This window comes from Aphidius gifuensis, linkage group LG4, assembly GCF_014905175.1.
Source record: "Aphidius gifuensis isolate YNYX2018 linkage group LG4, ASM1490517v1, whole genome shotgun sequence".
Taxonomy (NCBI): domain Eukaryota; kingdom Metazoa; phylum Arthropoda; class Insecta; order Hymenoptera; family Braconidae; genus Aphidius; species Aphidius gifuensis.
The window spans coordinates 18,124,098-18,142,775 of NC_057791.1; the positions used below are offsets into that span (position 1 = coordinate 18,124,098).

Here is an 18,678-nt window from a genome sequence, read left to right on the forward strand (position 1 = left end):
TTTTTTTATTCTTTTTTTTATTTCTTGAATGAAATATAATGTAAAATAGAATTATTTACTTGAAATATTAATCATAAATGAATAGAAGAAAAAAAATAGAAAAAAAAAAAGTTGAAAAATATGAATAGTATATATTTGAAATGAATTCGTTTATATATTAAAATACTTTGTGTATAAAATGAAAAAGAGAAATTTTTATTTATTTTATTGCACCTCAGGCTGGGTCAATTCTGTCGACACTAAAATTGCTCGTCAGTTTGATGAAGTTTTTAAAAAAAAGAACTAGAAAAACAAAAAACTAAAAATAGGGACATGAGAGAGAATATATACTACCATTGTTGGTTAAAAAATATATTTTTGTGGGGTGAATCTTGATGTTTTTTTACATCCTTAGGGGGTTGTTCTGTCTCACCACATAATCCTCTATTTGCAGTGAACAAAACGTTCTTGACTAGGGCAGAAAAAAAAAAAAAAAAAACGCCTGACAGAAGGTAGAAAAATAAAATAGAAAAGCCAAGTAAGAAAAAAAAAAAAAAATAATACAAAAACTTAGAAAATTGGATACGTAAAATGTGTTGCAAATCAGTGTCTTGCTACCAATCAATATAAAAAAAAAAAAAAGACTATTGGGAAAATTAAAAAAATGCAAGCTCAGTATTTTGTATGAGTTTTTGATTTCCTTTGGGATCTGGACAAAAAAAAATGCTAAGTGATGTGAATAAATTTTCAACCTGTAAGAATATATATGAATTATTTAAAAAGAAAAAAATATAATTCATAGATAAATTGAATTTGAAATTATTTTTTATTAAAAAATTGCATTATCGAAAAGTCATTGACACAAAATACTTTTTATAAACATTTTTCCAGAGAAAAATAAAGCCAGATAAAATTAATCTAAAATTTTTAAATTATTATCTTCATTTTGAATCTAATAATAACAGTAATTAGTAATTAGTTTCAGGTTAAAAAAAAAAAAAAGAAATTGTGTTTCAACCAACTACCCATGAAATGGCTTCATGAAATGCATATACTTTTCCTTGACGTTCGGTTATAACAAGTAATAAAAATAAATAGGTAGGGCAAAATAAAAAAAAAAAAGGATCAACTGATTGTCAACTCTGGGTTTGCTATTTAGCTATTACCTTTTTTTTTTTTTTTTCGTTATGTACATACCATTCGTGTGGATGATAAACTTGGCATTCCAAAACGTTTAAGAAAAAATGAAAATAAAATATGTGAAGAATAAAAAAAAAATTTAAAAGAAAAAGCGAGGGAATGAATAAATGTATATAGAAAAAAAAAAATTAAATAAATGGGGAGAATGTTTGTATTATAAGATGGAAAATTTAATGTAGCAAAGTTTCATTGGTGAAGGATAAAAATCGAATCATTGCCACAAAACATTTGTAGATTTATTTCACATTGCTTCAACTACATTTTTTATTTCTCTCCAATTTACCAATTTTTTCTTTTTACTTTACAAGAGAGTATACATTTAAATAGGTCGTATAGAGAATAAAATATATATCGATCCAAGAAATGAGAACAAAATGACATTATATATTTTTTTTTTCAAATGAACTATGTCAAATAGTGATTATTATTCTTCAAGGTCATTTGAATTGTACTTTGATCATCCCTAAAAACATTTCTAACTAAAAAAAAAAAATAATGCAAGCTTTAAGCTCACCCACTTGAAGCATGCAATTGAAAAATAAAACATAAATAGAGCTTTAAAAAAGTGACAAGATTAAATATTTATATATTTTTTTTTTCAAATAAATAAAATCTTACCAATATTTGAATAAATTCCAACAAAATTCCAATAAAATTGACATATAATAGAAAATTTGTAGAAAAAAAATTATTGATATCTCAAGCAAGTAGCATACCATGAATATTTCTTTGAAAATTTTCAAGTTTTTGGTATGTAACATATACATACCGCAAAAATTGCAACTTGATACTTGTATGACGCTGAATTTTTCAATTTGCAATATCCTGAAATGTGATCAACTATTTCATTGCACATTCATACCATCAGATATATATTTTTCCGTTATCAAATATAGAAAATTTTCCATTTTCTATTGAATTTTTCTGATTTATCAGACGGATAAAATTTTAAGTAATTGATGAGCAAATTGACTTGTACATCATTTGCTGATATTTGAATTTTTATTTATACAATAAAAATTATATCTCTTATAAATATTTTTTAAATATTATATTAATTAAAAATAATATAACTTTGATAAATTATGAGGTTGTTAAATAACAATAGATATGTTTCTGTTGATAATTTAAATTTATTATTTGATTTTGTGTGTACATGTGTGTTAGAAAATAGATACTCAACCGCAAGTGACAACACAGTTAACCACTGTGGTGAGCTATTTGTGCGAGAATCCTAAATTTCACACATATAAAGCCCAAGTGCGTAAGCATAAATTAGGTCTTGTTTAAATACATATATTCTCCTCTCATAAAGTAAATCGATTTTACTGTCACTTTGAATTCAAACTGACACGCGATATTTGTATCAAACCGTATCAACTAAGATATAATATCCTATTCACAAATTCACACTAAGAATTTTTACTTATTTTCATTTTTTTTAATCAACTTTAATTATAATAATGCTTCGTGTGTTTTTTGAATTATGCTTTTGCAATTTAATAATTATCTTATCAAAGACGATAAAATGAAATATACCCATTCGGCAGTATTAGAAAAAAATTTATTCATGAAAAGCTGCGTAATTTCACAATAAAATTCATCAATTATTCATAGAATTTATTTTCAACTTTATCAGTCTAGATAACACCGTAATATTTCGTATTGTGAAATAAATGTTTTTTTTTTTTGTCTTTGTTATTTATTTTGTTCTTGAAAGGTATAACATGCAAGTCGTAGTTTTTCGAGAAAGTATGTATCACATTTGTTATGGAGAAATGAAATAAAAAATACCACGTTAAATTTACCAAGTTGAAAAAGTGGAATAATGCATATCAAGATTTCTTCGAAGAAAGAATATGCTATGTGTCTAAGTTTTATTTTATTATTTTTTTTTCATATATAAATTTCAACATACACGTTAAGGCGATTTTTCAGTCTTGCAGGCAATTCATTATTTTTTTCAACTTTGAAAAATTCTCACGTGTCGTTAAAACAAAACCAAGGTCCTCTTCAATAAGTCCTCTAATTTAAAATACTTTTTCAGGATTTTTTTTTGTGTTTCTACAGATTTTTCTACGTCGAAAAATTTTCGAAAATGATAAAGAATAACAAGTGATGAATGCATAATAAAAAAATTTTTAAAAAATAAAAAAAAACTATTGTTTTATTATTTCTAACTAAAGTTTAAAAGTTTTATACTGATCTTAAATTAAACACGACACTCTTTTGTTACTTGGCATGAAAAAAAAAGTTTACACTAATAAATACAGACAAATATTTTAAATTTAATTAAAAAAAAAAAAAAAATACTTATATAATTTCAATAAAATTAAATAGCTTTGTTTTAAAAAGTCAAAGTTTTTTATTATAACATTAAAAACTCGGAATACTTTATCTAGTTTGCTAATTTTTTTTTTTTTAAATAAAAATGTTGATAGTTATTATCTAAAAAATATTGAAAGTTAATATATAAAGGACAATATTATTTAAGATTGATTAAGGTTTTCAAAAAAACAAAAAACAAAAAGAAAAATGATATACAGATAAAAAAAAATAGAAGGTCAAGTTTTTTTTCCTGGAAAATAAAAATAGTATAGAGTCCAGTGAATTTGATGAATTGTCGAGAATGGATCGATCATTTTCACTTTTTTCTCAACTTTTTTTTTCTATTATCTTTCTTTTAGCACTGGTATATCAGTTTTGAAATACGTTTTTACGTACGTGATGATTTTAACGGTGGCGGATCATTTTTGTTTCGTTGAAATTTCTTTTTGAAAACCCTCGTAATCTTTTTTATGTTTCCACTTTTAAGTCCTCAATAAAATTCCATTTAATGGATACTTATCCCTTTTTTTTTCATCTCATTTATTTATATCACGTAAATTTATTATCAACAAATCATCGCGAAAATATTCAAACAAACATTATTAATTTTTTTTTTTTTTTATTCAAAGCGTTTCAATCAGTATTTGTCTTTTGATTCAATTTATTTTAATGAGGGTATTAAAGGAATGAAAATATTTGTTATAAAATAATTAAATTTATAATTAAAATTATTGTTATAAAATGAATTGTTTTTGTCATTGATTATTTCAATAGAAAAATTATTCAATACGTTCGTAAATTATATGACATTGTTTCATTATAGCTGATCACATTAAATAATATATTAATTAAAAAATTTTTAATTAGAAAAATTAAAATAAAAAAAAAGAATTGTTTGATTGAAATATAATTTATACGGAATATTAAATAATTTAATTATTTTCTGACATAATGATTTTTAAATTATAAATTTCTTGTATCAAATTTTTTATAACTTCCAAAAGTAATTTTGTATATACAAAATGTTCTGAAGAAAAAAATGACCCGAAGCTTGACTAATAGAAAATATTTTCAATTGAAAATATAACACTTTAAAACTAAAAAGTTAAATGAAATTTGTTCAGTAAAATTCTTTGTTGCAAACGACTCGTATACTATTTTTTTTTTTGTCTTTTTTAATTAATGATTTTTATTATAGAAGCTGTGGTTTGTTAATAATATTATGTGCATACTTTAGAGCTATTAAATTTTAAAATAAATTATAAATTAAAATTGTTTAATTTGATATTTAAACAGAAATTGTCTGTGAGATTTGGATTTAAATTTAAGTTGGTACTAAGAGATATAATTCATATGGAAATTTAAGTTATCATTATATTGTATAACAATGCTTTAATCCTGGCTTATTGGACTATATGGAATACATTGAAAAAGCCAAAGATAAACAAAGTCATTTTACATGATAATAAAAGAATATTAACAATCTAATAAATTTTTAATAGCTTTTTAAATTAAAGCATTAGGAAAATTAGAAAATTCGTAGAAAATAAAAATGTACTTTTCATTTTTTTTTATTAATATATTTATCATTTTAAAATGTATCTAAAATATAAATTATCATGTTGAAAAAATTTATGTGCATCGAGCATATTTTATATGCAGAAAATACATTTTATCTAGGTCGGCAGCAATTTTTTTTTCCGTCGTTATTTTCAAATTTATATATACATGCAATTTCAATTTTGATATTAAAAATATAAATTACTTTTTTCATGCGGTTTTTTTTTTTATCCACTATGAAATATTTATTGATTATTTATTTTATTTTTTGGCTTTTAATTGGATTGTCAAGTTTTAATAATTAATAATTTAATAATAATTTTGTTGGCATCATTTGAATGCTTGCCAACAAATTGAAACATATGAAATTTAAAAAACAAAAATTTAATATAGTTTATTTATTTAGGGGTTTTTTTAGTATACACGTTTTCATATATGAAATTCATGTTTACGTAGAGAGTCTCTTTCCCACAACGTCATGATTATTAAAAGTAAAATTAAAATAAAAAGTAAATTAAATAAATAAAAAGTTTATTTTTTTTTTCAATTTATTATTTAAATCTTATTATTTTCCGTCTACAATTAATTACTTTTTTCAATAATCATCAAGGTGGTGTTGCAAATCTTTCAATCTTTTCAACAATCCAACGAATAAAAAAACAAAAAAAAATAAACGAAAAAATAAAAAGTATACAAGTATTTAAGTAAAAGAAAAGTCCATCTAGGTTGATGGAGATTAAAAAACAAATAAAAAAAAAAAAAAAACAATATTGTGGCTGTAAATGAAAAAAAAAAAAAAAAAAAGTAAATTCTTTTCTTTAAAATTTGTTTAATCTTACAGTTAAAAAGTTAGTTTATTTATCAAATTGTTTAACTTTTTTTTAAATCTTTTTTTAATTCTATTTATTTTAATTAAAATATAAAAAAAAAAAAATGAAAATAATTTTTTTATCATAGAGTTTTATTACAATAAATATAAATAAATGAAGAATATAAATAATTTATTTTTATTTCATTTTAAATTATGTAAATAAAAAAAAAATGATAAAAAAGAATAATTAGATTATAAAAATTTTAATTATGTAAAGATTAAAGTACATATAGCTAACACAGATGAAAAATTTTATGCTGATGGCATTGGTGGGAGTCTCCAGTTGATAGTAAAAAAAAAAGTTGATGTACAGTGTTCAGTCAAGGTTAAGCAAGTGAGTAAAAATATAAGAGACAAAGTATGACATGTAAGTAGAGAAAGGGATCACTGTTATAGCTTGCTAAGTTATTTATCGTCATCAGTGTGTTGTTTGTCATTGCAACAGTGTGCTAGCCAACAGCTGTTTAATAATATTCAACAAATATCATATTAAAATTAAACATGGAACATCCAATTGTCGAAATAGATCTTGGTAAATTACGTGGTGTTAATGAGACAAATATTAATGGATTTAAATATAATTCATTTCGCGGTGTACCCTACGCTAAACCACCTGTTGGTAAACTCAGATTCAAGGTAAATAATATTTTTTATTTATTACTTTTAAATATATCAAATCAAGGCCTATATTTATTTTAGGATCCAGAAAATTTAGAAGCATGGAATGGTATCAGAGATGCTGATAAACATGCTGATATTTGTGCACAATTTTCACGAATGGATTGGGGTATTATAGGAAGTGATGATTGTCTTTATTTAAATATTTACACTCCAACTTTGGATAAATCAGCATCAAAAGCAGTCATGGTATGGATTCATGGTGGAGCATTTGTAGTTGGATCTGGAAATGATGATTTCTATGGTCCTGATTATTTGATTGATAAAGATATTGTTCTCGTTACTATAAATTATCGTGTTGGAATTCTTGGTAATGATAAATAATTTTTTTTTCATTATAAAAATATCTATTATTATTATTATTTTTTTTGTCAATAAGGTTTTTTAAATGTTGAGGATGAAATTGCACCTGGAAATCAAGGATTAAAAGATCAAGTAGCTGCTTTAAAATGGATTAATAAATATATATCAAATTTCGGTGGTGATAAAAATAATATAACGATATTTGGTGAAAGTGCTGGTGGTGCTTCTGTTCATTATTTGTGTTTATCACCATTATCACAAGGTCTATTTTACATGATAAGATATTATATCAGTGACAACAAGATTATAGCTAAAATATTAAAATTTATATTTATATTTTACAGGTCTGTTTCATAAAGCTATACTTCAATCAGGTGTTGCTAATAATCCATGGGCAAGTGTACCATCTTCACCAAAAAAAAATGCTATTAAAATTGCATCAATACTGGGAAAAGATAGCTCAGATCCAGTTGAAATTGTTGAATTTTTAAGAACAATTGATGCAATTAAATTACTCGAAGCTCAAATGCAAATGTTAACACTTATTGTAAGACATTTTATATACATATTATATCAAAATAGAAATAATTATTATATTGATTAATTTGAAAAAAAAAAATAATTATTTCATCAGGATAAAATACTATTTATAAATCCATTTGGACCAAGCACTGATTTACACTCTTCTCAACCATTTTTACCAATTCCTTTGGATGAAGCAATTAAAATTGGAATTAAAGTGCCTTGTATGGTTGGTTACTTGAGTGAGGAAGGTTTAATTAGTACAGCAGGTATAATAAATAATTTAAATCATGCATGTTTAAATTTCATTCTCATATTGTACTATCGATCTTTCTAAAATAATAAAAATTAAATATTTAAATTCATCAAGATAACAATAACTATGTAGCCATATTACAATAATGATAAATTATTATCTTTCAGGGTTAAATGATAACAAATTAGCAGGTGTTGATAGTGATTGTGCAAATCACATGCTACATCCAAATTCAATGAGAATATTAAATCAAGAAAATATAACATTTGAAAAAATTAAAAATCATTATTTTGATAATGAAAAAATAACAATGGAAAATTTAAAAAATTTTATTAATTTTCATGGTGATTTTTCATTTGTTCTTGGTATTCATGATGTTTTAGAAATTCAAAAGAAAAATTTAAATACACCTACGTATTTTTATAAATTTGATTATGATTTGGGAAAAACTATTATTAAATTATTTCTTGGCATTGATGAAAAAGGTAATAAAGATTTTTTGTTTTTTAAACTTAAGAAAATTTTTGGTTATTAATATTTTGTTTGGCAGGAGTTTGTCATGGAGAAGATTTACTTTTACTATTTCATTTTAAATTACTTGAACAATTTCAAAAAGAACCTCCATCTTTTGACTCAATGCAGCATTTACTTATTCAAAGATTCACTAAAATGTGGAGTAACTTTGCAAGAACTGGGCAAGTATTTGTTAACTACTTTTTTTTAAATATGAATTAATTTTTTTTTTATATATATTTTAGTAATCCAACTCCAGAAACTTCAGAGCTGACACCAATTTCTTGGAAACCAATTGATAATTTTGACGAGTATAATTGTCTGATAATTGATGATAAACTAACAATGGGTTTTATAAAAAATATTCGTGAAGAAATTTTTAAAAATTTAAAAAATAAGCTTTAAATTAATTTGTTAAAAAAATTATAATTAAATTATACTGTTATTTATGTTTATTTTTTCTGGTGATTGAGTATTTTAATTTATTGGGTATAAAATTATGTGATTTACATTTATATTTGAAGAATAAAAAATCAAATAAATTACATTTAAAATTAAGCATAACATATTTGGTATTAATTTTCCGAGGATTTTTTTACCGTGGAGATATTATATTGACACCGTAGACGGAGAAATTAACACTTATACATGTATGTCTCCGTATTTCTCCGAAGGTAACGGAAAAATTTACGGTGAACAATTTTTTCGTATGTGCGCCAATAACAATTTCAATTATTTAATACGAGTTTTTTTAGTGTACAGTTAATTTATTAGTTTATAATGTAATCATGACAATTTGACTGGACTCAAAACCCTACATTTAAACGACAAAAATTTAACAATAAAATATTTAAATTTGTCGTGTCAACCAGCAATTATTGACAAAAAAATTAAAAAAGAAAATAGATATTACAATTTCAAGTTTTGAGAATTGACGTTGTTTTTCTTTTCGTAATTTTTAATAAATGAAGTTCAAAATATAAAATATAAAAATATAATAAAACTTTTAATACTTTTAGTTAGTTAGAGGTAATTAAATATTAAGGAAAAGATGTGTAAAGATTTATGTATATAAATGAGCACAGAAATAAATACTACTACTTTTAGTGTATTAATTTTTAAAATATATTAATAATAAATTATTATTAATATATTTTAAAAATTAATACACTAAAAGTATTAAAAGTTTTTGGATTAATAACGTTCATATAAACAACAATACTGAACTCAAGAGAAAAAAGAATATCAAAAAAAATTATAGATATAATAGAGGTTGATATATCTATGTAAAACTTGGCATTGAAATAGAGTCACCGTATCTTAAAGATATCCTACATATATCCAGTGAGAAATACAAATTTTTAAATAATGTTATTCTACGCAGGCAATTGTTAATCTTGGAATAGGAAAAATTTGTAAAAAGTAATTGTGGCTGCTCTGAAGTCCGATGATGCTATTGTCTTTGAGCGTGCACTCACAGTTAAGTGGTTCTTTGATCGTTCCAACAGACATATAACCAATGTTAATTATTTTGAGAATAGAATATTTTCTAATATTTCATATAGAAAAAAAAATTAAAACTGTCGAATTTTTTATCATTATAAAAAATATTATTGATAAGCAGTCAGTGAAAATTTTATTATGAAAGTAAAAAATCTATTCAATTATTAAGTAGTTAAATATATTTTTCATACAAACAAATTTGTAAAATCAATATTTTCAAGTACAGAAAGTTTCTTCCACGTCTGTTAAAAAATCATATAATGTTTTTATTGAAATTATTGAAATGTATATAAATAATAAAAGTATAAATTCGATAAGAGAAACTCCGCAAGGTCAATATTAAATTAGAAAATTTTAAAGGTTGTCGGAGTGAATAATAAAATTTTTGACAGATAAAAATAAAACAATAGAACAAGAATAATTTTATATAAATAAATTTTAACTTACGTGACTCGTCAAAACCAGTGATAAATGAGGGACACGGTGCATAAGCTTTTTCTCCAGCTAGAGTGTTTGGCCAACAAGACCACCCATCAAAAGTACTACGACAATAAAGACCTGAAATATAAAAAAAATACAATATTTTAAAAATATTATTACAAGAAAAAAAAACACCAGTGAATTATTATAAATATTTTCTATAAAAAATAAATATAGAACAAAAGCAAGGTAAAAAGAAAAAAAAAAAATCAATTCATTAGCTTAACAATAGATAGAGAATAGAATGGCTTGTTCGTTGAATAAAGAAAGGAAAATTTCGAAACCCTCGCAAAGTTGGATTTACGAGATCTCCCTCGGTCCAATCTTTCGACATGTAAATAATATTTCAGATCGATCACGTCGTATGATAGTCATTTAAATTCAGTAGATATGACTGTGTTGCTGAATTTTCAATGCTAATTTTCATACTACTTTAATACGAATTTAATATTCTCGAATGTGATTTTTTTTTTAAATTTATTCTTATGTATTTAGCTTGGCTTTTGATAAATTTTTTTATACTGTAAATAATCATGGATAAAGCTCTATAAATTTCATACAACATTTACGAGTTATAGTTATAAAAAAGATGAAAAAAAAAAAAACATATTTATATCCCTTCAAAAAATGATAAAATGATATAACATATTTTGCTATATTTATTGTGCTATACAAATACAGTAAAATACTTTTGAGCAATATAGTTTATTGAACAACTTGTTGAAATGAAAAAAAAAAAAAAACAGACACACATCAGACGTTCTTTGAAGCATTGAAAATAAGTGCAGCTTTTGTCAGCAAACTTTCAAATATACAAAATATGTATATCAATCACATCAAAGTCACAAAAAATTTAAAAAAAAAACTTAAAGATTCATATCACGTATTTTTTAATGATATTTTATTTTTCAAATTAAAAAAATATCTAATTATAGATTATATAAGATAATTTGATATTTTATAAAATTATTAATGAAAATTCATTTTAGCTTGGTCATCAAAGTGTGTCATCAAAAAGGGCTTGGGATTAATGGTAAATTAATACAGTCAACTAAAATCTATCACACGATAAAACTTGGTCCAGCTAACTTGAATTGGTGCCAATCAAATTTATCTTTTACTATGATTAAAAAATAATCAATTTTATTTTAACTCAAAATAAAAGCAAATTTTATTCTAATAAAAAAATAAAATATTATTTAGCTAAATAATAGTTCAATGTTAAATTAATTTATGATAACAGTAAATTTCATTTATTAAAAATATATTTTATTAAATAATTGAGTAAATTAAATTGACGATAATCAAATGTATTAGAATTGAAATAAACTTGTTTATAAATTGAATTACATGTTGGTATGTTTTAAAGTTGTTAATCTCATAGTTCAAGGTACAACATTATCAACAATTTGATGAATAATCATAAATTCAAATACAAATGAATTATGTAGTTACCAAATTGCGATGATATGATAATATTTGACAGTGAATATGCAATTTTGATAAATTACATTGGTGGTTTACAACAGCGGATGTTTGTTAACAAACTGAATCATGAAACAGAGGAAATGAGAAAGGATCATCATCACTATTGACACACATTGCTTGTCATGTATAATTAATCAAAATTTTCAATTACAATGCTAAATATTATTTAAATGACACTTTTTTTAAAATTACCAATATCATCATATTTTTAAATATTTAAAATTATATATTATTCAAGTTTTACTTGGATGTTTAATTGCACCATGTCCTAGGTCATGTAATTGGCACGAACGTGTTATTTTAACATTTTCAAAGTGATTATAGATTAGCTTTAGTCGAGCAAGTTTGTTATTCACAACTTCACTAATTGGTGTCTCTTTCAGGTGAATTATATTTTATTATCTAATTAAAGTTTCTCAATATTGGCATATCTCAACTGATCCATAGATTTCTATTTAGATTTGTATTTATTTTTTGTAAAAAAAAAAAAGAAAAAAAATTATGTCCATCATGCATTGAGACTGTAAATGATTTTTCATTGTTTGTTTTTTTTTTATTAAAAATGCAATATTTGCTTGGACGCAGTGACATTGAATATCAGTATTAAATTTTTGATGTGTTTGTATGCTCGATACTGACTGTCTGGACTTTGTGTCAATAACAGATTTGACGTTGTCAATTATTATTGTCTGTCAATTAAAATATCATGTTGAGTAAATATTTTTTAAAAATAAAATTAAAAAAAATAAATTATTGAAGGTTTTTTTTTATGTGTTCTCTAGGTATTTATGAAATTTTTTTGTAAAAAAAAATTTAAGAAACTGTCATAAATGTTTTATTTAAACAGCATGATATTGCAGTAGTTATGCAAAATTATACAGTATGACTTGTATTTATAAGTTACATTTTGATTAATCGTTGTACATATATTTATTCTAGCTCGTTGAGTTAATGTAATTCATGGGGTTGGCTTTTTTAGCTGCATAATATTTTTATCTTTAATCCCTTTGTGGTTATTATGAAAAATAAATAATATCTTTTTATATTTTTTTAATATACTTTATCACAACGTATAACTTGTTAAATTCCATTTTTTTTATTTGATGGATTAGTATTATTTTTGCATCAACTACTTGCAGCTTTTTCATTCAAATCAAATAAAGAAAAAATTGTGCTATTTTATAAAGTAAAAAAAAAAAAAAGTCATAAAATAAAATAGTAACTTATGGAAAACTTTGAAACCACAGTGTACGCTGTGAGAATTTCTATGACTCCCAAGATACTCTTGAATACTACTCAATAACTATGAGAAAAAAAAAAAATTAAAAAAAAAAAGTTTTATAACATTTTGAATTGTCATTGTAGGAATTAAATAATAAAAAAAAAATCCTATTAAAAATTATCTATTCGAACAAAATACAAATAATCTTTCTTTTTATTTTTTTTTTTTGATGGTTTTATTTTTTTCAATTTTCCTGGATGACTGAATATTTGTACAGCAATTTAATGCAAATAAAAAAAAACACCTGTCAACTGATAAAGCAAGTAAACATTATCTCAGTCAAAATAATAATGAATAATATAAAAAAAATACTGATTAAACCCGCAAGTTTTAGTAATCCAAAGCACAGTTGAATTTTCGACTTTGAAAGCAAACTTTGAAGCAATCGACGGGGAACAAAGTAAAAAAAAAAAGATAACTTGGCTTTTTTTTTTCCTGTGTTTATTAAAAAATATATTAACGATGAAAGTTGGTTTTTTAAAAATATCATTGACAATATTACTGTCATTATGTACAGCTGTAAATTGTTACAAAATATTGGGTGTATTTCCGTTAAATTCAAAAAGTCATTTTACTGTATTTGAAGTATTAATGAAGACTCTTGCTGATCGAGGACATCAAGTTGATGTTGTTAGTTCATTTCCACTCAAACAAACTTATAATAATTATCATGATATTATTGAATTAACTCCAACATATCCATCTCTTGTGAATAATATTACTTATGATGATATACATAATAAAATGGGATCACTTATTAGCATGGTTAAAACTCAACGAGGTAACGATGTATGTCATGCACTTGGAAATTTAAATCTCATGAAAATTATTAATAATCCAACATCTGATGTATCATATGATGTTGTTATAACTGAAGTAAGTTTTGTATTTATATTTTCTAGAATATTGTAGTAGTAAATTTAATTAACTACCTGCAACTAAAATTAAAAGGCCTAACTTTATTTTTAAATAATTGTTTAAAAATTTTGTTATCATAAAAGTTTTTATTATTTTAATATAAAAACTTTTATTAAAAAAAAGTTTAATTATTATTAAATAATTAAAAAAAATAAATGAGTAATTTTTACCTTTTTTTTTTAATTAATTTTAATTATTATTTATTTTGTAATTTTCTAGATGTTTATTGCAAATTGTTTTGTGGTTATTGGACATTTATTAAAAGTACCAGTTGTTGGTGTTAGTACATATGGTAGACTTCCATGGGTTTATGATATAATGGGTAATCCTGAATACACTGATTTTATAACAAATGAAATAACTGGAGAATTTTATCCTGGATTTTGGAATAGAATGGTATCATTTATTGGAAATACTTATGAAAAATTGAGCTTTTATCATAAAACTAAAGAACAAGATTCTATATTGACAAAATATTTTGGTAAAAATATACCAAAAGTTAGAGAATTAGAGTCAAGTGTTGCTTTGACATTGACTAATTCACATTTTATTAGTCATGGAATGGCACCACTTGTTCCAGGATTAATTGAAGTTGGAGGAATGCATATTGTTGATAAACACATTGATCCACTATTTATCGTAAGTATATTTAATTATTTAAAAAATATGACTTACAAAATAAAAATATCGATATATTATTTTGTTTTATTTATTTATCAACAGGACATTGCTGAATTTTTAGACACAAGTCAACATGGAGTTGTTTATGTTAATCTTGGTGAAGATGTTTTATTTGAAACTTTTCCCAAGCATATTGTCAATGCTTTTTATTCAGCATTTGAAAAAATAAATCCAATAAGAGTACTTATGAGAGTACGTGATTTTGATGCATTACCAGAAGGTATACCAACAAATGTCGTGGTACTTCCTTATGTACAACAATACAGAGTACTTCGTAAGTGTTTAAATTAATTAATTTTAAATTATAATTAAAATTTATTTTCTATATTTTTAATAATTATTATTATTATTTTTATATAAATAGAACATCCAAATGTTAGAGCTTTTATAACACATGGAGGATTATTGAGTGTTCAAGAAGCAATGTCAACTGGTACAGCTATGGTTGGTATTCCACTTTGGGGTGATCATTTTGAGAATGTTGATATTGTTGTCAAACATAATATGGGTTTACGAGTTGATCTTCATTCGATTACTGAAAATTCTCTTGGGCTTGCGCTCAATACAACACTCAGAAATTCAACATACAGGTAAATTTGTTTTTTTTTTTTTTCCTATTAATTTAAATGACTCTTTATTGTTATTTATATTTTTTTTCTATTTGGATTTATTTATTTGTTTGTTTACAGAGATAATGCTCGTAAAATGAAAAACAAATTCTTTGATAGACCAGAAGTACCAGTTGACACTGCTTGTTACTGGATCGAATATGTCGTCAAGCATGGATCAAATTCTTTGAAATATCATATGATGAAATTATCATTATTCCAATCACTTTATTTTGATGTATTTAGTTTCTTTACTTTAATTATTCTTACAGTGATTTTCTTCTTCATGTTGTTTATTAACTTTATGATGATGAAATTCGTTGGAAAACTTAGAAGTCAGCCAAAGTCTAAAAAATTGTTATAAATTTTTTAAACTACATCTTAACAATTATATTGTTATTTTAAAATTATTATCGAAACTTTATTTGAAAAGTTTATTTATTCTTTTATTATATTTAAAAGTTTTTTTTTTTTACAATTTTATTAGTGTATAAAAAAAGTTATTTACTATTGAAATTGTTTATGGAAATTCTTGATATCAATAAATCATTTAAAAATTGAATTTTAATTTTTTGGATATATTATTTGATAATTTAATTAATATTTCAAGGATTAGTAATAAGAAAATTAAAGAAAAATTTATTTTTATATTTAAAAAAATTCGAAATATTGGCTTACTGAGGACTGATGATAAAAACTAATAACGGGAATTATTTAACACGTGAAAGAAAAGTAGTAATTAAAAAAAAACACGTGATTGCCAAAAGGACTTTGAAAGAGGTAATTAAGTCTTTTTCTTATGACGAAAATCTCCCCACGTTTAAAATTGTTTTCTTTTTTTTTTTTTTCTTATTTTTATATACATATTAATTTTGTCACTCTATTATCATTGTTTTTTAAAAATTTATTTCATTGAATTTTTCGTGTCAATGACTATCTAGTGATTATTAAAATATCACGTTTTAATCTCGTGATGATCTGTGATCACCTGTTGCTAAACATGCTCACAAAAAAATCAAATCAAAAAATCATGTTTCCTGATACACCTATCAAGCACTGACCCGGGGAAATACCAAGCGATTATTAAATCATTATTTATCATCATTTTAAAAATTCAAATTTAAAAAACAAAAAAATTAAAAAAAATATATATATAATATAAAAAAAAAATAAAATTGATAAAAAATATTCGATACTTGCTAACAAGTTATCGTTTTATAATAGTGCTATAAAATAGTCATCAGAGACAAGGTGTCAGTGTGCTCATAGTCTAAAGAAATAAAATAAAATAGAAAAAATAAATTTTAATGTATAGAAATTTATCAGTACAGAGTTTTACCAATTAGTGATAAAATGAAATTAAAAATAAAATTAATTTTGTGTTTGCTTTGTATTATTAAATTAGATATTTGTGTAGGTTACAGAATATTAGGTATATTTCCAATAAATGTTAAAAGTCATATGATGATGTTTGAACAATTAATGAAAGGTTTGGCATTACGTGGACATCAAGTTGATGTTGTCAGTACATTTCGTCAAAAAACACCAATACCAAATTATTCTGATATAATATTACCATCAGTACTACCAAAAGTTGTTAATAATAAAAGTTATGCTGATTTAGAAAGATCAACTGATAATAATAATATGGTTTATGGTGTAACAACTAAATTTGGTAATTTTAATTGTGAAAAAGGTCTTCATGATCCACAGCTACAAAAAATCATTAATGATCCACCTGGTAATCCACCTTATGATTTAGTTATTGTTGAGGTAATTTTATTTAATTTATTTTTATTGTACCACATAGTCTTTAAATATTTTTTTTACTTGTAAATTATTTATTAAGTAGGCCAGAGGTGAAAAAACAGACGAGGTATTATTAATATCACCTCGTGTTAATTTATATTTTATCTGTATTTTTTTTTTTTCTTTTATCTCTGGCTTTGTATCGCTCATTTGATAATCGATATTTAAATATTTTCAAGTTTTTTAAATTATTTTTTTACATAGATTTTTGCTGCACATTGTTTCATGGCATTTGGACATCACTTGAATATTCCAGTTATTGGTATATCATCATCTACTTTGTATCCATGGGGTCATGATATGATTGGTAATCCAGAAAATTTAGCATTTTCAACAAATAATTTATGGGGTTATGCTGAAAAATTAACATTTTCATATCGTTTTTATAATGTTTTACATACATTTTATTATAAATATTTTTTTAATTATTATACATCACAACAAACTGATATTATTAAAAAACATTTTGGTGAAAATACACCAAATATCAGAGAATTAGAAAAAAATTTGGCTCTTATATTGACAAATTCACATCCAGCATTACAAGGTGCTAAACCTCATGCACCAGCACTCATTGAAGTTGGTGGACTTCATGTACAAGATGATGGTCCAGAAATATCAAAAGTAATTTTTTTTTTTTTTTCTTTTATATATATTAAACAAAATAAATAACGAGAAATTATGTTTTTTTTTATTTTTCTTTTAGGAGGATAAAAAATGGCTGGATGAAAGTACTAATGGATTTGTTTATTTTACATTTGGATCAATGGTTATGATTGAATCATTTCCATTGAGTTCAATTCATGCATTTTATAAATCTTTTGCTAAAATAGCACCAATAAGAATACTCATGAAAGCTCCACAAACTGAAAAATTACCTCCAGGACTTCCTGATAATGTTCGTACCTTTTCCTGGACATCACAGATCAAAGTTCTCAGTGAGTTTATTTTTTTTTTTTTTCTTTTACAATGTAATCTAGATTAAAATTAATTTTATTTACTAAATTATTTATTGTTTTTTCAAGAACATAAAAATATCAGAGCATTTATAACTCATGGAGGACTAATGGGAAGCCAAGAAGCAATTACCTATGCAGTACCAATGATTGGTATTCCACTTTTTGCTGAACAATTTGCAAATGTAAATTTATTTGTTGAAAAAAAAATTGCCATAAGACTAGACTACCAGGATATTACAGAAGAAAAAATGGATTTTGCTTTAAAAGAAATCCTCTATAATCCCATGTACAAGTAAGACAAAAATTTTAAACAAAAAAAAAAAGCTAAAAACAATCTAATTAATTTTTTTTTTTTTCTATATAGAAATAAAGTTAAAGAACTGTCTGTAAAATTTTTGGATCGACCATTAAGTGCTCTGGATACTGCTTGTTACTGGGTTGAATATATTGGAAGACATGGAAATGATGCACTCAGATCACCATCATTGGATTATTCATGGTGGCAACTACAACTTCTAGATGTTTATGTTGCAATTTTTATTATCATTTTATTATTAATCAGTCTTTTGTTTATTATTATTGATTTTATAACTAAAATTTTATGCAAAAAATTAAAAAATAATCATGAATATTTTAATTGTAAAAAAATTAAATAATAAAATTATCATGATTGTTAATATTCTTCATTTCATGACATTTAAATTAAAAATATTATAGTTTTTTAAATAAATTTATTTGCT

At 23.5% G+C, this 18,678-nt stretch overlaps 3 protein-coding genes across 4 annotated transcripts in view; 2 read left to right on the plus strand and 1 right to left on the minus strand.

Moving 5' to 3' along the window:
- The window catches only part of LOC122855406 (calcitonin gene-related peptide type 1 receptor), a 51,491-nt gene that overhangs the window by 8,374 nt on the left and 24,439 nt on the right, over window positions 1-18,678 (minus strand). For both annotated transcript variants that reach the window (XM_044156723.1, XM_044156722.1), the window contains exon 4: window positions 10,161-10,271. In XM_044156723.1, the coding sequence (XP_044012658.1) occupies window positions 10,161-10,271 (111 nt within the window). The remainder of the gene's footprint in view (window positions 1-10,160; window positions 10,272-18,678) is intronic.
- Window positions 6,195-8,777, plus strand: LOC122855404 (juvenile hormone esterase-like). Its single transcript, XM_044156720.1, has 8 exons — window positions 6,195-6,574; window positions 6,638-6,926; window positions 6,996-7,181; window positions 7,264-7,466; window positions 7,554-7,710; window positions 7,865-8,182; window positions 8,248-8,392; window positions 8,456-8,777. Exons 1-8 carry the CDS (start codon window positions 6,440-6,442, stop codon window positions 8,613-8,615), a joined length of 1,593 nt encoding a protein of 530 aa, XP_044012655.1. The 5' UTR covers window positions 6,195-6,439; the 3' UTR covers window positions 8,616-8,777.
- Window positions 13,292-18,555, plus strand: LOC122853658 (UDP-glycosyltransferase UGT5-like; the record flags this gene model as incomplete). Its single annotated transcript, XM_044154075.1, has 10 exons — window positions 13,292-13,839; window positions 14,101-14,520; window positions 14,605-14,836; window positions 14,927-15,152; window positions 15,252-15,531; window positions 16,554-16,943; window positions 17,184-17,603; window positions 17,686-17,917; window positions 18,005-18,230; window positions 18,303-18,555. Coding segments are annotated over exons 1-10 (3,093 nt in total), but the record flags the coding sequence as incomplete, so codon positions are not given.

Coding starts and splice junctions, on each gene's coding strand:
- LOC122855404 (XM_044156720.1), top strand. CDS start 6,440: ATGGAACATCCAATTGTCGAAATAGATCTTGGTAAATTACGTGGTGTT. Junction 7,182..7,263: donor TTTATCACCATTATCACAAG/GTCTATTTTACA, acceptor TATATTTTACAG/GTCTGTTTCATAAAGCTATA. Junction 8,393..8,455: donor AGTAACTTTGCAAGAACTGG/GCAAGTATTTGT, acceptor TATATATTTTAG/TAATCCAACTCCAGAAACTT.